At 46.4% G+C, this 20,771-nt stretch overlaps 1 protein-coding gene across 2 annotated transcripts in view; it reads left to right on the top strand.

The window, feature by feature from the left end:
* The window catches only part of cfap99 (cilia and flagella associated protein 99), a 252,550-nt gene that overhangs the window by 86,011 nt on the left and 145,768 nt on the right, over nucleotides 1-20,771 (top strand). Inside the window, exons 3-5 of one of the 2 annotated variants that reach the window (XM_038805891.1) lie at nucleotides 12,785-12,929; nucleotides 19,410-19,504; nucleotides 19,600-19,712. In XM_038805891.1, coding sequence (XP_038661819.1) covers nucleotides 12,785-12,929; nucleotides 19,410-19,504; nucleotides 19,600-19,712 — 353 coding nt within the window. The remainder of the gene's footprint in view (nucleotides 1-12,784; nucleotides 12,930-19,409; nucleotides 19,505-19,599; nucleotides 19,713-20,771) is intronic. The other variant, XM_038805892.1, reaches the window with a different exon arrangement.

Below are 20,771 nucleotides of genomic sequence, written 5' to 3'. Positions count from 1 at the left end.
AAGGAAATCTCCTGCTGATTACCACTTACTGGCCACCATCAGCTGATGAATCATTACTCCTCCATGTTGAACATCACTTGGAGGAAATACTGAGGGTGGCACGAGCACAGAATATGTTCTGGGTGGGGGACTTCAATGTCCATTACCAAGAGTGGCTCGGTAGCACCACCACAGACTGAGCTGGCTGGTGCCTAAAGGACACAGCTGCTAGACTCGGACTGCAGCAGGTGGTGTGGGAACAAACAAGAGGGAAAAATAAACTTGACCTCACCTCACCAATCTGAAATGAAAATCGCTTATTGTCACAAGTAGGCTTCAATAAAGTTACTGTGAAAAGCCCCTAGTCACCATGTTCCGGCGCCTGTTCGGGGAGGCTGGTACAGGAATTGAACCCGCGCTGCTGGCTTGCCTTAGTCTGCTTTTAAAGCCAGCGATTTAGCCCAGTGTGCTAAACCAGCCTGATGAAAATGCATATGTTCATGACAGTATCGGTAGAAGTGACCACTGCACAGTCCTTATGGAAACAAAGTCACGACTTTACATTGAGGACTCCATCATGTTGTGCGGCACTACAACTGTGCTAAATGGGTTAAACTTCAAACTGATGTAGCCATTCAAGACTGGGCATCCATGAGTCTATGGGCCATCAGCAGCAGCAGAATTGTATTCAACCACAAAGGAATCATTAGGGCATAGAACATAGAACAGTGCAGCACAGTATAAGCCCTTCAGCCCACGATGTTGTGCCGGCCATTTATCCTAAACTAAGATCAACCTAACCTACACCCCTTCAATTTACTGCTGTTCCATGTGCCTGTCTAAGAGTTGCTTAAATGTCCTGAATGACTCTGACTCCGCCACCTCTGCTGGCAGTGCATTCCACACACCCACTACTCTCTGTGTAAAGAACCTACCTCTGACATCTCCCCTATACCTTCCACCAATCACCTTGAAATAATGTCCCCTCGAGACAGCCATTTCCACCCTGGGGAAAAGTCTCTGGCTATCCACTCTGTCCATGCCTCTCATCACCTTGTGCACCTCTGTCAAGTCACCTCTCTGCCTTCTTCGCTCCAGTGAGAAAAGCCCCAACTCCCTCAACTTTTCTTCATAAGACATGCAGGGCCGGCCCAAGGTACCGGCAACTCGGGCAGTCGCCCGGGGCGCCATGTGCTAGGGGGCGCCAGAGACTCGGGTCCCGCGCATGCGCAGTTGGGCCGATGCCAACCAGCGTATGCGCGGTGGCCGCCCTCCCCCAGGGCGGCCCCTTCCGCCCCCCCTGGCCCCGCCCCCCTCAGCCCCGCCCCCTCGCCCCCCCCTCGGCCCGCCCCCCCTCCTCGGCCCGCCCCCCCTCCTTGGCCCACCCCGCCTCCTCCTCGGCCCGCCGCCCCCTCCTCGGCCCGCCCCCCCCTCCTCGGCCCGCCCCCCCTCCTCGGCCCGCCCCCCCTCCTCGGCCCGCCCCCCCCCCTCCTCGGCCCGCCCCCCCCTCCTCGGCCCGCCCCCCCCTCCTCGGCCCGCCCCCCCCTCCTCGGCCCGCCCCCCCCTCCTCGGCCCGCCCCCCCTCCCCGGCCCGCCCCTCCCCCCTCCTCGGCCCGCCCCCCCCTCGGCCTCTGCCCGGCCCCGCCCCTGGGCCCGACCCCCCCTCAGCCCCGCCCCCCCTCGGCCCCCGCCCCCCCCTCGGCCCCCGCCCCCCCCTCGGCCCCCCCCCCCCCCCCCCTCGCCCCCCCCCTCGGCCCCGCCCCCCCCGAAGGGCGCCAAAGTTCAGCTTGCCCGGGGCGCCAGCAACCCTAGGGCCGGCGCTGAAGACATGCCCTCCAGTCCAGGCAGCATCCTGGTAAATCTCCTCTGTACCCTCTCCAAAGCATCCACATCCTTCCCATAATGAGATGACCAGAACTGGACACAGTATTCCAAGTGTGGTCTAACTAGGGTTTTATAAAGCTGGAGCAAAACCTCACGGCTCTTAAACTCAATCCCCCTGTTAATGAAAGCCAACACACCATACGCCTTCTTAACAACCCTATCAACCTGGGTGGCAACTTTGAGGGATCTATGTACATGGACCCCAAGATCCTCTGTTCCTCCACACTTCCAAGAATCCTGCCTTTAACCCTGTATTCAGCATTCAAATTTGACCTTCCAAAATGAATCACTTCACATTTATCAAGGTTGAACTCCATCTGCCACTTCTCAGCCCAGCTCTGCATCCTGTCAATGTCCTGTTGTAACCTGCAACAACCCTCAACACGATCTACAACTCCCCCAACCTTCGTGTTATCGGCAAACTTACTAACCCACCCTTCCACTTCCTCATCCAAGTCATTTATAAAAACCACAAAGAGCAGAGGTCCCAGAACAAATCCTTGCGGGACACCACTGGTCATCGACCTCCAGGCGGAATACTTTCCATACACTACCACTCGCTGTCTTCTTTCGGCCAGCCAATTCTGTATCTAGACAGCCAAATTTCCCTGTATCCCATGCTTCCTAACTTTCTGAATGAGCCTACCATGGGAACCTTAACAAATGCCTTACTGAAATCCATATACTCCACATCCACTGCCCAACCTTCATCAATGTTCCTCGTCACATTCTCAAAGAATTCAATGAGGCTTGTGAGGGCCAGAAGGCTGGGAACAGATGAAGCCTGTGACGAAAATATGGAAAGTAGGAAGGAATTTGAGCAAGGAGTCAGGAAGGCTAAAAGGGGGAATGAAAGGTAATTGGCAAACAGGATTAAAGAAAAACCCACGGCTTTGTGAAGAGCAAGAGGGTAGCCAGGGAAAGGGTTGGCCCACTCAAGGACAGGGGAGGGAATCTATGTGTGGAGCCATAGGAAATAGGCAAGTTTCTGAATGAATATTTGCATCAGTATTTACCAAAAAGAAGGACTAGGTGGATGATGAGTCTGGGGAAGGGTGTGTAGATACATTGGGTCACATTGAGATCAAAAAGGAGGAGGTTTTGCGCATCTTGAAAAGCATTAAGGTAGATAGGTCCTGATAGCCTGATGGGATCTACCCCAGAATACTGAGGGAGGCAAGGGAGAAAATTGGTGGGCTTTGACAGGAATCTTTGTATCCTCAATGGCTCCAGATGAGGTCCCAGGGGACTGGAGGATAGCTAATGTTGTTCCTTTGTTTAATAAGGGTAGCAAGGATTATCCAGGAAATTACAGGCCGGTGAGCCTTACATTAGTGGTAGGGAAATTGTTGGAAAGGATTCTTCGTGACAGGATTTACACCCATTGTAGCAAGTGGATGCATTAGAAAGAGGCAGCGTGGTTATGTGAAAGGGAGGTCGTGTCTCACTAACTTGCTCAAGTTTTTCAAGGCAGTGACGAAGATGACTGATGCAGGTAGGGCAGTGGATGTTGTCTATATGGACTTTAGTAAGGCCTTTGACAAGGTCCCTCATGGCAGACTGGTACAAAAGGTGAAGTTACATGGGATCAGAGGTGAGCTGGCAAAGTGGATACAGAACTGGCTCGGTCATAGAAAATAGAGGGTAACAGTGAGGAAGTGTGATTTTCTGAATGGAGGGCTGTGACTAGTGGTGTTCCGCAGGGATCAGTGCTGGGACCTGTTCATAGTAAATATAAATGACTTGGAGGAAAATGTAACTGGTCTGATTAAGTTTGCGGATGACACAATGGTTGGTAGAATTGTAGATAGCCATGAGGACTGTCAGAGGATGCGGCAGGATATAGATCAGTTAGAGACTTAGGCGGAGAAATGGCAGATGGAGTTTAATCCGGAAAATGTGAGATAATGCATTTTGGAAGGTCTAATACAGGTGGAAAATTTACAGCAGAACCCTTAAGAAGATTGACAGGCAGAAAGATCTGGGTGTGCAGGTCCACAGAAGGCATACAGCATGCTTGCCTTCATCGGACGGGGCATTGAGTATAAATATTGGCAAGCCATGCCGCAGCTGTATAGAACCTTAGTTAGACCACTCTTGGAATATAGTGTGGAATATCAATTCTGGTCGCCACACTACCAGAAGGATGTGGAGGCTTTGGAGAGGGTAAAGAGGAGGTTTACCAGGATGTTGCCTGTTATGGAGGGCATTAGCTGTGAGGAGAGGTTAGATAAACTTGGTTTGCTCTCACTGGAACGACGGAGGTTGAGGGACAACCTGATAGAAGTCTACAAAATTATGAGAGGCATAGACAGAGAGGATAGTCAGAAATCTTCCAGGGTGGAAGAGTCAATTACTAGGGGACATAGGATTAAGGTATGAGCGGCAATGTGCGAGAGATGTGCGAGGCAAGATTTTTACATAGAGGGTTCTTTGTTCCTTGTTGACAAACCTCATGGCCCGGCTTGTCCCCCGTTCTACCATTACCTCCAAGCCAAGGGACGGATAGAGATTGAATTTTTTAAAAAAAATTTATAACCTACTGTTGCTCCTAGTACTTATATTAAGATGGTGGTGACTATTTTTTCATCTTCATTGTTTACCTTTTTCAGACAGATACAAAGGGGCTGGTTCAGCACACTGGGCTAAATCGCTGGCTTTTAAAGCAGACCCAGGCAGGCCAGCAGCACGGTTCAATTCCCGTATCAGCCTCCCCGAACAGGCGCCGGAATGTGGTGACTGAGGGCTTTTCACAGTAACTTCATTGAAGCCTACTCGTGACAATAAGCGATTTTCATTTCATTTTCAAAATGTGGAACCAACCTATAATGTATTTTATTCAGGGTGTTGATATTGAGCCTTTATTGACTTTAATTATGCAGAACCACAAAGCAACCTTTCAATTGTGTGGCCTCTGTGAATATGAAGGAATGGATTGTCCCTGTTGTGGAAGGTTAGCGTGTACTTTGTAATATGTAGTCAAAGTGGTTAGAATAGTAGATACAGAAGACTGTATGAAATGATGTGCAGTAGTCAATATACATACCACTATTGCAGTTAAGAACATCTGAAGATTATTTCACATCATATTTCCATTTTCCTGTCAGTGTTCACTCCTCTTGTTTTTCTTTATTCGTTCAAGGATATCGGCACCACCAGCAAGGCCTGCATTCGTCAATGCATTTCAGCCGCCGAGGACGTTTTGAGTGGACTGGGACCCAAATTATCTGTCCACTGAATGGTGCAGGCAGCTAAATTGTTTAAGGCTCCAATTAGGGCCAAATGCATTCTGCTGCCATCGGAGTGGTCACTCGCCGTATGGAGAAGCCACCAGCTCCATTGAGGTGGCCATTCAGTAGCAGCCCAAAAATAATCAGAACCAGAGGCTTCATTGCCCAAAGAGGGGTCAAGGACAATAAAGGCAACCCCCAGTGAGCCATGTGGAGGGTTTTCTCTCGATTCAGAGCGACCTTCCTGCTTGGCGTCATGTTGAGAGACATTCTTTTGACTCTCGACCTGTCTCAGCAGTGCCCACCTCTCTCGGTGAGAGCTGATTGGACAAGCAACAGAGGGAACCTGCCCGCCCTCCTTAATTGAACAACCAAGTCCAAGAAGGCCAATTTGGAGGCCACCTCTAGGAATATCCATCATTTGTATTATACGGGATATTCATGCCCCCAAACTAGCACCTAAAATAATGCTTCAGCCTTTTTGAAATTGATATTTTCAGTCTGGCACTTCACAAATTGCACTCAATAAAAACGGAGTGAAGGTCCATCATCATGGGGACTCCCCATTTATACTCGTTAACGTGGAGCTCCTGATCAGTGGTTCTAAGCAAAGGTGCAACACACAAACAGAAGACACACCAAGAAATGTCATTGAAGAGCAGACAAAGAACAAAGAAAAATTCAGCTCAGGAACAGGCCCTTCGGCCCTCCAAGCCTGCGCCGATCATGTGTCCTATCTCGACAACCGCCTGTATCCCTCAACCATCTCACTTGGCAGTGCATTCCAGGCCATCACAATCCTCTGTGTAAAAAAACGTCCCCCGCACATCTCCACTGAACCTATCCCCCCTCACCTTGAACTTATGCCCCCTTGTAATTTTCAATTCCACCCTGGGAAAAAGCCTCCAACTGTTCACCCTATCTATACATCTAATAATTTTATAAATTTCTATCAAGTCGCCCCTCAGCCTTTGTCTCTCAAGGGAGAACAATTCCACTTTATTCAATCTCTCCTCATCACTAATACCCTCCATACCAGGCAACATCCTGGTAAACCTTGGCCGGGATTCTCCCCTACCCGGCAGGACGGGGGGGTCCCGGTGTGTTAGAGTGGCATGAACCACTCCGGCGTCGGGCCACCCCAAAGGTGCGGAATTCTCCGCACCTTTAAGGGCCAAGCCCTCACATTGAGGGGCTAGGCCCGCGCCAGAGTGGTTTCCACTCCGCCGGCTGGCGTGAATGGCCTTTGGCGCCACGCCAGCCGGAGGCGAAAGGACTTCACCGGCTGGCGTAAGTCCGCACATGCGCCGGAGCGTCAGCGGCTGCTGATGTCATACCGGCACATGTGCAGGGGAGGGGGTCTCTTCCGCCTCCCCCACGGCACAGGCCCGCCCGCCGATCGGTGGGCCCCGATCGTGGGCCAGGCCACCGTGGGGGCACCCCCCGGGGTCAGATAGTCCCCCCCCCCAGGACCCCGGAGCCCGCCCGCGCCAACAATCCCGCCGGTCAGGTAAGTGGTTTAATCCACGCCGGCGGGAGAGGCCTGTCAGCGGCGGGACTTTGGCCCATCGCGGGCCAGAGAATCGCTGCGGGGGGCCCGCTGACCGGCGCAGCACGATCCCCGCCCCCACCGAATCTCGGGGGGCGGAGAATTCGGGACAAGGCGGGGGCGGGATTGACGCTGGCCCGGGAGATTCTCCGACCCTTCGGGGGGTCGGAGAATCCCGCCCCTTTTCTGTACTCTCTCTAAAGCCTCTACATCCTTCTGGTAGTGTGGTGACCAGAATTGGACACAGTATTCCAAATGTGGCTTAACCAACTTTCTATTTAACTGTAACATAATTTTTGAACTTTTATATTCTGTACCCCGTCCTATGTAGGCAAGCATGCCATATGTTTTCTTTTCCACTATTTCCACCTGTGCTGCCACTTTTAAGGATCTGTGGACCTGCACGCCCAGATCTCTCTGTGTGTCTATGCTCCTGATGGTTCTGCCATTTATTTTATAGCTCCCATCTGAACTGGATCTACCATAATGCACCACCTCGCATTGTGTCCAGGTTAAATCCCATCTGCCATTTCTCTGCCCATTTTTGCAGCCTATCTATATCCTGTTGTATTCTCCGACAATCTTCATCATTATCTGCGACTCCTGCAATCTTAGTATCATCCGCAAACTTGCTAATCAGATCCGCTTACCCTTCTTAAATAACAGTACAACATTGGCTATCCTCCAATCCTCTGGGATCTCACCTACATGCAATGAGGACACAAAGATTTCTGTCAGAGGCCCAGCGATTTCATCTCTTGCCTCTCTCATTAATCTGGGATATATGCCATCTGGCCCTGGGGATTTGTCTACCTTAATGCTTCTTAACACACCTAACACTTCCCTCATAATAATGACCTGTTCTGAAGTATTTACATATCCCTCTGAGACACCACCAATCAACGTGTCCCTCTCCTTTGTGAATACTGATGCAAAATACTCATTAAGGACCTCACCTACTTCCTTTGGTTCAGCGCATAATTTCCCTCCTTTGTCCTTGAGTGGACCAACTCTTTCTTTAGCTACCCTCTTGTTCCTAATATACGTACAACATGCCTTGGGATTCTCCTTCATTCTGTCTGCCAAGGACATTTTGTGGCCCCTTTTTGCCTTTCTAACTCCCTGCTTGAGCTCTTTTCTACTTTCTTTGTATTCTTCAAATGCTGTTTTTAATTGTCTAGACCTCGCGTATGCATCCTTTTTCTTTTTGACGAGATTCGCAATTTCCCTGGTCATCCACGGTTCTTGAATCCTGTCTTTCCTGTCCTTCCTTTTTACTGGCACATGTCTGTCCTGCACTCCCATCAACTGCTCCTTAAAAGATTCCCACATGCCAAATGTGGATTTCCCCTCAAGCAGCCACTACATTAATTGAAGTTGTAGGCCATTAACTACCAATGCAGAAAACAATCAGCAAAGCATATTATATTCACGGCCACGACAGCTTCAGTATAATTAGTCAATTAACCCAACCACAGACTCAAATAGATATCAAAAAGTAAAGATGAGAAATTTACATTGGATAAACAAGCAGTTCAATCATCATTATTGTTAAACTAGTGTCTGGACAGTAACTGCCTGGCAAGGGAACGAGTAATCAATTATTCAAAACATTTTTGAATGCTCTTCTAATTTCTTTGGAAATAGAGGTAATTTTCTTATATGTTAACGTGATCAGTCATCCACCCAAGGGACAATAATTAAGATAAATCAACGGACTGTGTAAGGTGGAGAATTTGGGTCGTGACCCAGATAATTTGGATTACCACTCCGTTTAAGATCGCTCTGAAATAATCCCGACTGTTTTCTGTATGGGGTTGGTGGTGCTGGGTGAAAGTCATCTTGCTCATTTTTTGCAAGGGACTCACTTTAACCAAATGGTTCATCCATGCAAACCAACAATTTGCAGGCTGTTCAGTGGAGGTTCTGCCGCTCTATTAAAGCATTAGTGCTGCTCTGTCTTGTCGATGGGGCAGCTAACGTTCCCTCTGGCAGATTCAGATGCAAGCCCCTGGCCAGTAGGTTTATCAGCTATCGGTGTCCCTTATCCTCTCTTTTGGAAGACAAAACAATTCTCTGGTTACATGCAGCTTGTCATTACGTGCGTAGCATGGAAAGTGTGTAAATCAACTTTCTGGAATAGGAAAGAAAATTGATACCAATTTGACATACAGGACACGTTGACCTGTTTATTGCCTCATGTGGTCATACTGTGTACTGCAGAGAGAATATGTATTTAATTTGTCCTGAGAAAAATGGTCAGGAAAACGTTGCAAAATCAATTTTGGTGACCCATTTTTTGACATCCCATAACCCATTGCGACCCCCACGTTGTGAAGCACTGTTCTAGCTGTCACACCTGCTCCCCGATAGAGCACTTTGAGAGTATAACTTCTGCTCATCAGCTGTCCCCAGGTCACACACAAACCATTCCTCTGGAAAGCAAGTATGACTTGCTTTTGTTGCACCTCTACGGACACTAGTTCCAAATACTACAACCCTGTCCCCAGATCTTAGCTGTAAAGAAATTTCATTTTTTTCCTATTACTGTGGGGTAGTGTGAAGCAGGCTTGTGGGGACCAGTGTGTATGTTAGAACATAGAACATAGAACAGTACAGCACAGAACAGGCCCTTCGGCCCTCGATGTTGTGCCGAGCAATGATCACCCTACTCAAACCCACGTATTCACCCTATACTCGTAACCCAACAACCCCCCCCCCAACCTTACATTTTAAGGACACTATGGGCAATTTAGCATGGCCAATCCACCTAACCCGCACATCTTTGGACTATGGGAGGAAACCGGAGCACCCGGAGGAAACCCACGCACACACGGGGAGGACGTGCAGACTTGTGTGTGTGACTGATTTAATTTAACTGATTAGGTCTAAAAGGAGGCATTTGAAGTGGAGATGAGAAAAGCTAATATGGGATCCACATAACTACAACATGAATGGTCATTTGTATTTGGCAATAATTGAGGAGTTGACATTTTAGCTGTTGAATTTAAAAGAGAAATATAAGGAAATTTTACAAATGGCAAAGATCCGGTTCGGAAAATCGCCGGGGGGTGGCGTGAATCCCTCCCCGCTGCTCCGACTCCGGCAGCCGAATTTTCCTGCACCAGTTTTCGGGTGGTAATCACGGGCAGCCCCGATGGGCCGAGCGGCCACCCGTTTTCGGCCAGTCCCGCCGGCGTGAAATGGACATGGTCCATCCCTGCGGGACCCGTCTTGGAGGGCGGGTAACGGAGTCCTCAGGGGGGCGCGGGGGATCCAGCCCCGGGGAGTGGGGGGGGCCCACAGTGACCTGGCCCACGATCAGGTCCCACCAATCTGCGGGCGGGCTTGTGCCGAGGGGGCACTCTTTCCCTCCGAGCTGGCCTCTGTAAGGCTCCACCATGGCCAGCGCGGAGAAGAAACCCCCCGGGCTTGTGCAGGAAACACGCCGGCGGGTCTGTGCATGCGCCAACTCGCGCCAGCCTGCGGCGGCCCTTCGGCACCGGTTGGCACGGCACCAATCCTTCTGGTGCCAGCCTAGCCCCCGGAAGTGCGGAGGATTCCGCAACTTCCGGGTGGCCTGACGCCAGAGTGGTTCGCGCCTCTCTTAGAGCCGGCGTTGGGCCATCGTGCCAAGTGCGGGAGAATCCTACCCCATAAATGAATAAAACAATGTTATTAAGTTTATTTTTCTCAAAAGTAATGGCCAAGAAGACAACAACATTTTTGTATTCTGGGAAAGATAAATTCCAAAGAAAGTTTAAAGTTGAAAGAGGAAAAACATATTTAAGGAAAGATTGTGAGCAGTGTTAGGGAAGTGTGGTCATGGAAGAGTGTGCAGTGCTTGGGCAGACCAGCAAAGTAAGCAGCCTCTAGCCACGCCAGAGAATTGTGTATTTGTTCCAGAAATTAAAGTTTTGTCACAAGCCTTGGATTTCCATTGGCGAGTGAGAGAGAAAAGCCCTGTGAAATACCTCCCCTCGAACATCAGTGGGTGCCTTGTCGTAAAATTACTGGAGTTCCTATAGATTAAGAATCTATAGTGACTATAGCACAGAGGATGGCACTGTTGCTTCACAGGGCCAGGGATCAGGGTTCAATTCCCGGCTTGGGTCGCTGTCTGTGCAGAGTTTGCACGTTCGCCACGTGTCTGCGTGGATTTTCTCCGGGTGCTCCGATTTCCTCCCACAAGACCCAAAAGACGTACTTGTTAGGTGAATTGGACATCCTGAATTCTCCCTCTGTATACCCAAAGAGGCACCGGAATGTGGCGACGAGGGGATTTTCACAGTAACTTTATTGCAGTGTTAATGTAAGCCTACTTGTGACAATAAAGATTATTATTATTAAGATTAATTTTAACTGTGTATCTGTAGTCTTGTGTACTTAAGTGTTGTTTTCTTTTGTTAATAAATGTATTAATTTTTAGTTTAAATCTCCAAAAGTGGCACTGGAATCTGTACTACTGACTTCAGTACACATACTTCGTAATAAAAGTGCAAATAGCAAATCATTGTGATAGCTTGACTAAGATTACCTTTGGGATTTGGTCAGCCCAGCAATTACCACCTGCCATATCATAACACAGTAAGAAATCTTACAACACCAGGTTAAAGTCCAACAGGTTTGTTTTGAATCACTAGCTTTCAGAGAGTAGTTCCTTCATCTAACCACTGAGCTACCATGCTGCCCATAGATTCTCCCACATGGGGAATCATCCTTTTGGTGTCAAGCCCCCTCAGAATCTTGTATGTTTCAATGGGATCACCTCTCATTCTTCTGAACTCCATTGAACTTTGAAAGATTACAACCAATGCACCCACTATCTCTGCAGCCACCTCTTTTGAGGCCCTAGGGTGCATGCCATCAGCCTTCAGTTCCATTGTTTTCCCATTATTTTTTCTCTGGTAATCATGGTTTTTTAAAGTTCCTCTCGCCCTTTTGCTCTTAATTTTCGACAAGAATGACTCAAAATGTGTGTAAGGAGTGTGACCTTGGTATGATGGCAATACATGTGCTCGACTCAGCACTTTGTTCACATATGGATGAATTGATGAGCATAAATTATGAATGAATGATCATGCTGATCGTTGCCTACATAAAGGACTGAACTCAAAGACAGCCCATATTTTGTTTAGTTTAAAAGAGATTTGCAACAGCTAAGGTGAAGTTCAGGGACATCAAATTTGATGAATTCAAGAACCCTAGAGCCTATTTTGAGAAACTACAACTGGAATCCTACAAGACAGTGTATTGCACGCATCCAGGGGCAGATACCTGAGCTCAACTCACCTGTCTGTACTCTTGGCCTGAAGAAATATTTGTACTTTGGGTACTGCACTAATGCACACCATCATGAATTGGGAGAGTGGGGCAGCACGGTGGAGCAGTGGGTTAGCCCTGCTGCCTCACGGCGCCAAGGCCCCAGGTTCGATCCCGGCTCTGGGTCACTGTCCGTGTGGAGTTTGCACATTCTCCCCGTGTTTGCGTGGGTTTCGTTCTCACAACCTAAAGATGGGCAGGTTAGGTAGATCGGCCATGCTAAATTGGCACTTAATTGGAAAAAATGTATTGGGTCTTCTAAATTTAAAAAAAATGTTTAAAAAATGAATGAATAGGAAGAGTGCGATTTTCCTTTTCTCCTTCCTCCTCTCCACTGGGAGAGTGACTATGTACAGACCAAGCCATTCCTTCAGCAAGCAGATTAGATGCCTCCCTAACTGTCAGTCCAGAGTGATACAGGAAATGCAGCGACAAAATCAAGACGAGGTGGAATGAATGCACCTTTTCCAACAGCACAATATCGGTCGATTGGCACAGGGCACTGATGGAGTATAATCAGAATCAATGGCCCTGCTGGTTCTGAGTAAATTAGCTGAAAGCCAGAGACATGCTTTCCCTATTCTAGTTCACACAGTCCATCAACTCCACACAGTTCAATTGTAAACATGACTACTGATGTGCCTTCATAGTGATATTGATTCTGGTAAATCTGTATTTACTGAGTCTGTCTCTTGTGTTTAACACAAAGCCACTGAAGTTTTATTTAAAATATAGCTCCAGCTCCATTTACAATTTAAGACCAAGTTATTTTGCAGTGCCCTGCATCATTTTTGTATTGTCACTTGTGCTTTTCTTGTAGGCACAAGGTGAAGTTGAACAGACATTTATGGTGGAAGTCTTGTCAGGCTGTTTATATTACAGGCCATTGCTTGATGTGGTGGTGAATGAATTTTATTTACGAGATGGAAGAATCTTCCTGCGGTCAGAAGGCAACCTGTATGTGGGTAAGGGATCTTCTAGCATTTTGCTTAAGGTTAATTAATTGCATTTTGAACTTTTAAAGACGATGTCTCTCCCACTATTAGCTCACCTGGTCAAGGTAGTGGACAGTTCAGCAGCGCAGGCGGTGAAGATCTCATATTTGATCACCCGGGGACTGTGAGGTGACCTGCTGTCATCGGCAATACAGTTGCTACAATTGTCCCTAATGTTTCTGAGCTATAGGTGAATAAGCCACCAAATTCCTACACCCATTTGCCATCTATTTGCCCCAGGGTCTCCAGTTGATGAATTGGTGCAGAGAATTTGGGGAAATACGGGATAGGGGTCATTTGCAACTGGAGGTCCTCGTAAAGTAAAAAGCTTTAAAGTTTTAATTTAGGTAATATGAAGACAGTTGGAGGCAGGATCTCGGGGAGTGAACATCTCATAACTCTGCCAGAAGAAAGATTGGACAAGATGGGAGCTGTAAAGAGGCAGGCTTCCTAAAGTACAAGTTGCAGTCCAGGTAACCAGGGAATTGGGGCAGAATGTCTTTCTAAGAAGTCTGGAGTTAAGTGACAGAGGTGAAGGTATTGTTCAGAGGAGTTCAAGGAAGGGCAAACAAAGTATTTGGAATTAAAGAGACAGTTGCAGTAACTCGATTTAAAGTTGGACAACTGACTTCAGAGGTAGATGAGATGTTTGATGTTATTTTAATACCGTCTAGGAATTGAGAGTTAAAGCAATTGTGAACAACGTGTACAGCAGTCAAGACAAAGAAATCCCAAAGGGGTTGGTATGAAATCCTGGATTGGATTCGCTGTTCAAGTGAAGTGGAAAATGTGCTTAAAAGTGCCATTTGTAAAACCTGGACTGGATTTTGGAATGCAAATCCGCCAAGGGAAAGCATTATTATGAGAGAATAATTTAAAGTGTATTTTGGGAGTAAAGTTTGGAAACTCATGTGACAATCATCTGGGAGGATTCTGATAAGAAGACCACAGACATTAACTTGGTTTCAGAGTGGAACAAGCATTTGGCCACAGTCATCTTGTGTGCTTAAAAGGGACTTTTTGTGTCAATGAGACCATTGTATCTTGGGATGTATTTTGTAATCCATGTTAATCATTAATCTGTGCATATTTGTTAAACTAAGGGGGAAGCTGTAATAACCCTCACGAGACCCATGGGTCGTAGAAAAACATACAAAGAAAATAGAAGCAGGAGGAGGCCATTTGGCCCTTTGAGCCTGCTCCGCCATTCATTATGATCATGGCTGATCATCAAGTTCAACATCCTCATCCCACCTTCCCCCCATATCCCTTGATCCCTTTAGTCCCAATAGCTATACAAAAACGTCTTGAAATTACACATTTTGGCCCCAACTACTTTTTGTGGTAGCGAATTCCACAGATTCACCACTCTCTGGGTGAAGAAATCTCTCCTCACCTCAGTCCTAAAAGGCTTATCCTCAAACTATGACCCCCTAGTTCTGAATCTACCCCATCCAGTCCTGTTAGAATTTTGTAAGTTTCTATGAGATTCCCTCTCACTCTTCTAAACTCCAATTAATATAATCCTAACCAATTGAGTCTCTCCTCATATGACAGTCCCACCATCCCAGGAATCAGCCTGGTGAACCTTCGCTACACTCCCTCCATAGCAAGAACATCCTTCCTCAGATAAAGACAACAAAACTGCCCACAATACTCCAGGTGTGGCCTCACTATTGCCCTATACAATTGCAGTAAAACATCCCTATTCCGACACTCAAATCCTCTCACTATGAAGGCCAACATACCATTTGTCTTCTTTACTGCTGTAGCTGTGTGCTTACTTTCAGAGACTGATGCACGAGGATACCAAGATCACACTGAGTATCCATCTATTTACTGGATAAAAGCAAATTACTGCGGATGCTGGAATCTGAAACGAAAGAGAAAATGCTGGAAATTCTCAGCAGGTCTGGCAGCATCTGTAGGGAGAGAAAAGAGCTAACGTTTCAAGTCCAGGTGACCCTTTGTCAAAGCTACAAGACAGTATCAGTGGGAAATATTTATACTGTACTGTGGGGTGAGACAATGTAAGATGAGTCATAGCCACAGAAACCAAGGGAACAGAGTGCTAATGGCAGTCCCCAGAGAGAACAAAAGGTGTGAAAGGCCAAACTGTGACAGATGTAGATGTGGGGGAGGGGAAGGGGGAAGCAAAGGGGAGAAAAGGTAAGGAAAGGGGGGGGAATAGCTGGGGGGTGACATTTATAAAGAAAGACAAGAAAGGTCGGGGTGGGGTAGAACTAATCATTTGAAGTTTTTGAATTTGATGTTGAAACCGGTGGAGCGCACCTAATCAGAAGGTGAGATGTTGTTCCTCCAGTTTGCGTTGTGTTTCACTGGAACATTGCAGCAGGCCAAAGATAGACACGTGGGCATGGGAGCAGGGTCTTGTGTTAAAATGGCAAGCAACGGGAAGGTCAGGGTCCTGAATGCGCACAGATCGAAGATGCTGAGCAGAGCGATCACCTAGTCTGCGCTTTGTCTCTCCAAACTGTCTTTTATCATTTATTTATTTCTTGTCTTTCTTTATATAATATATATATATATATCCCCATTGCAATGTTAGCATTCATGTCAAGAGGGCTAGAATACAAGAGCAGGGATGTACTTCTGAGGTTGTATAAGGCTCTGGTCAGACCCCCATTTGATGTATTATGAGCAGTTTTGGGACCCGTGTCTCAGGACGAATGTTCTGGCCTTGGAAAAGGTCCAGAGGATGTTCACAAGAATGATCCCTGGAAGGAAGAGTTTTTCGTATGAGGAGCGGTTGAGGACTCTGGGTCTACAACAAAGAACAAGAACAAAGAAAAGTACAGCAAGGAACAGGCCCTTCGGCCCTCCAAGCCTGTGTCGACAGTGCTGCCCGTCTAAACTAAAATCTTCTACACTTCCTGGGTCCGTATCCCTCTATTCCCATCCTATTCATGTATTTGTCAAGATGCCCCTTAAACGCCACTATTGTCCCTGCTTCCACCACCTCCTCCGGCAGCGCGTTCCAGGCACCCACTACCCTCTGTGTAAAAAACTTGCTTCGTACATCTCCTCTAAACCTTGCCCCTCGCACCTTAAACCTATGCCCCCTAGTAATTGACCCCTCTACCCTGAGAAAAAGTCTCTGATTATCCACTCTGCCTATGCCCCTCATAATTTTGTAGACTTCTATCAGGTCACCCCCTCAACCTCCGTTGTTCCAGTGAGAACAAACCGAGTTTGTTCAACCTCTCCTCATAGCTAATGCCCTCCATACCAGGCAACATCCTAGAAAATCTCTTCGGCACTCTCTCTAAATCCTCCACATCCTTCTGGTAGTGTGGCAACCAGAATTGAACACTATACTCCAAGTGTGGCCTAGCTAAGGTTCTATACAGCATGACTTGCCAATTTTTATACTCAATGCCCCGGCCAATGAAGGCAAGCATGCCGTATGCCTTCTTGACTACCTTCTCCACCTGTGTTGCTCCTTTCAGTGACCTGTGGACCTGTACACCTAGATCTCTCTGACAGTCAATACCCTTGAGGGTTCTACCATTCACTGTATATTCCCTACCTGCATTAGACCTTCCAAAATGCATTACCTCACATTTGTCTGGATTAAACTCCATCTGCCATCTCTCCACCCAAGTCTCCAAACGATCTAAATCCTGCTGTATCCTCTGACAGTCCTCATCGCTATCCGCAATTCCACCAACCTTTGTGTCGTCCGCAAACTTACTAATCAGACCAGTTACATTTTCCTCCAAAGCAAAGGTCCCAGCACTGATCCCTGCGGAACACCACTAGTCACAGCCCTCCAATCAGAAAAGCACCCTTCCGTTGCTACTCTCTGCCTTCTATGGCCTAGCCAGGGGTTTACAAGGATGAGGGGAGATTTTTATTGAAACTTACAGGATCTGCAAGGCCTGGATCAAGTGGATGTGGAGAGGATGTTTCCACTAGTAGAAAAAACTAGAAGCAGAGGACTCAATGTCATGCTAAAGGGATGATCCTTTAAAACAGAGATGAGGATGAATTTCTTCAGCCAGAGGGTGATGAATCTGTGGAACTCAGAAGGCTGTGGAGGCCAAATCACTGAGTGTCTTTAAGAGAGCGATAGATAGGTTCTTGATTAACAAGAGAATCAGGGTTATGGGGAGAAGACAGGAGAACGGGGATGCGAAAAATTTTAGCCATGATTGAATGGCGGAGCAGACTCGATGGGCTGAGTGCCCTAATTCTGCTCCTATGTCTTATGGTCTTGTGGTCATGGTCTTAAAATCAAGGAGGAAGTCCCACTAGCTGGCTGTGCGTGCTGCCAACAAACATTTCCGGCAACTGTCCCGATTCTGATCTTCTTGATAAATGTGTGCCATTGACTCTGTTTCTCTCTCCACAGATGCTGCCAACTGAGTATTTCCAGCATTTTCTGTTTTCATTTATATCTTTTACTTTACTTTGATGAGCACAAATGACCCACTTTCACTGACAACAGTTTTGCACTACTTTAATCAATCTGTAAATTGTAAATGTATTTCATGCCAAATTCTTTCATAAATCTAACACCAAAATAGTGCGTGATACTGTTGGCTGAATATTCCCAGTCCTTTAAGACAGCCTGGGAGGCGAGAGGACTTGCAATATCATGAATGAGGCCTCCTCCTGCCACCATGGCATATTACCACAAGGGGTAGGAGCAAAAATGGACCTTTAAACCTGCTCTGCCAATATGACAATGGGACTTGATCCACAGTTGCAAAATTTATCCCTGTATTCTCTGAAAGATCACAGAATGAGATAGCTCTGGAATGGTCATCTCGGGATTAATTTTCAATTTGCACTGCTATATAAACCTGTTTTCCCTGTCTCACAGTAAAGTAATTGCAGTGTGTACTGGTAAATGTTTTAATACACTTCCTGTCATTTTTGTCAAGTTGGCTACCAATGGGAGACAAGTCAAAAGCGGTCGAATTATTGAACCTTTTGACTCAAAGTATCATTCTTCGATACTGTCCCAACAATTGGCTTCAGCTGGAGGCATAAAACACAGCCAAAAGTGCTAGAAGTATGCTGCCTTTCTCCAACACCGAGAAATATCACTGGTTGTTTGTTGTAAGATTTGTAACTGTTAAACAACCAGGATAAGGGGTGGTTTGCGCTGGTGCAGACAGGATCTTCGACACACCTATTAACAGTGGGTGGTAAATCCATGACATTCAGAGTTCAAAGAGCTGAATTTCACAGGAGGTGGATGACATGACGTGACGTGGAAAAGAAACTTCACAGAAACATACATATTTACAGCACAGAAAGAAGCCATTCAACCCATCATGTCTGTACCAGCTGAGAAAAAGCTATCCAGTCTAATCCCACTTTTCTGCAATTGATCCGTGGCACTGTACGTTCAAGCATTTCAGGTGCATGTGCAAGTATTTTTTGAATGTGATGAGTGTTTCTGCTTCTACCACACTTTCAGAGACTGAGGCCCCCACAACCCCCTAGCAGAAGGATTTCTCAACTTAAATCTATGTCCTCTGGTCATCAAGTTCTCTGGTAAGGGAATTAGGTCCTTCCTATCCAGTCTACCCAGCCCCCCTCATTACTCTACGCACCTCAATGGAATCTACTCTCAACTTTCGCTGTTTGAAAGAAAAGAACCCCAGCCTATCTAATATTTCCTCATAGCTAAAGGCCCAGCAACATCCTTGTAAATTTCTCTGTACTCTCTCTAATACAATGACATACTTCTTGTAATGTGATGACAGTACTCTAGCTGTGGTCTGTGTAATATTTAATTCAGTTCTGGCATAATTTCCCAGCTCTTATATTCCATACTTTGCATCGAATCATAGAATTTGCAGTTCAGAAGGAGGCCATTCAGCCCATCAAGTCTGCACCGGTCCTTGGAAAGAGCATCGCACTTAAACCTACATCTCCACCCTATCCCTGTAAACCAGTAGCTTTTGGACACTATGGGGAAATTTATCATGGCCAATCCACTGAATCTGTACATCTCTGGACTGTGGGAGGAAACCGGAGCACCCGGAGGGAATCCACGCAGTCACAGGGAGAAAGCGTAAACTCCATACAGACAGTAACCCGAGGCTGGAATTGAACCCGGGTCCCTGGAGCTGTGAAGCAGCAGTGCTAACCACTGTGCCACCGTGCTGCCCTGACGTGCTATCATCAGGAAGCACTTCTCCACACAAAAGGGTCCACCTCACCTCTGTTGAGACTGGGGGCCGATTTCAAAACCGACAGATTGTTAGAGATTATCTAACCTTATTACCCTTCCAGCTCACCCAGTGGAACTGAAGCTAATTAAATAGCAGTTTTGCCAATCCAAATATTAGAGGCTATCTAGGCCCAAATGGGGCTTGTACCTGGACCATTCCTGCATTGCATTGCTTAGCTACTGATCTGAAAATGTTGTTGTTTCTAAAGTAATACAATACATACTTTATTCTGTTGCAGTTATATGTTACCTTGCTACCTTTCGGCTGAAAGAGCTGGGCCTGAAAAACTTCACCAAGATTATCCACTCTCAGTCTGTGACCAAGATGCACGAAGTGAGGAAGGCATTATTAATCCTTAGAAATTTAAGTATTTTATTTGAGAAGTTAATTTGTTCAGTGACTCCATAATTATTGTAATTTTTCCGCAGTTCCTTAGATTCTTATTTGATGGCTTGAACCTCAGTACATGGATCAAGGATGAATGGTGCCAAATATATGATGTAGCATATGTAAATCAGAAGCTGATTGATCCTCTGCTGAGGTAATTTGTCGAGTTTAAGATTCTTTTCCTTTGTTCAGCTACACAGTGCATCTTCTGTTGACTGAATTGAATATTGACAATGTACGCAAACCATTATTGTCCTAAATAAGTGTCCTTATTCTCACCTTTCATGAGACCTCAGCCTCTTTCATCAACCACACAAGATCCCATTCTCCCATATACTGCCCGTTGGCCGAAAAGCAGCTTAGATTTAATCCCAGGTTTAATTTTAACAGTTGCCAATTGATCAGATGACTCAGTGTCTTTCTGCAAAACATGTCAATACTTGAGGCATCAGTACAGACACTTAAACATTGGTACAGGTGCTTCCAGCAATGTTTTCTCATCTGCATTATACCAGGATACAATGGGCCAGTATAGTTTTCTCTGGTTGACACAAACAAGTCTGACAAAGCCTATTGTTTCTGGAACCAAACTATTGGAATAGACTTTGTAGCAGAATACTAGATATGGAACAGAAGGCAACTTATTTCTTTGAATTTAATCCCATTATATGAAATACTTAGAAAAAAGTTGAAATGATGCTTGCAATGCAGTGTAAGCACAGCAGGTAACACAGAATGTGCTATCTTGTCCACACCCGGAAACAATTAAACCAGTGATGGGCAACCTAGGCTGTTGAGTGGGCCTCATGAGTGACCCTCCTTCATCTCAGTGGGCCGCAAGTTCGAAATCAGGCTTGTTCACTAACCATGACCCCATGAATAAGATTAAATATATTTAAAAGCTGCTAAATATTTCACAACTAGCTAGATTAGAGAAAATGTTTAATCATTTATATATTAATAGAACTATCATCAACTTCAAATTGTAAAAAACAAAATAAGTATTTACACTTTGGATGCAGAGGGAGTGAACTGCTCTCACAGTCAATATTGTGAGTAATCCGCAGGCACCTCACTTCACTTGCTTTACGTGCAGTCGTACCCGTAGGAAAAATTGATCAACGCATTGATCAGCGAAATGTCATGAGCTGCATTCAGAACCAAGATGGGTTCTGAATTAAACTGTTCAACGGTCGATGATGCATCGCTGGTT

This window comes from Scyliorhinus canicula, chromosome 8 (genome assembly GCF_902713615.1).
Source record: "Scyliorhinus canicula chromosome 8, sScyCan1.1, whole genome shotgun sequence".
NCBI classification, from domain to species: Eukaryota; Metazoa; Chordata; class Chondrichthyes; order Carcharhiniformes; family Scyliorhinidae; genus Scyliorhinus; species Scyliorhinus canicula.
This window is presented reverse-complemented; position numbering and strand designations above follow the sequence as displayed.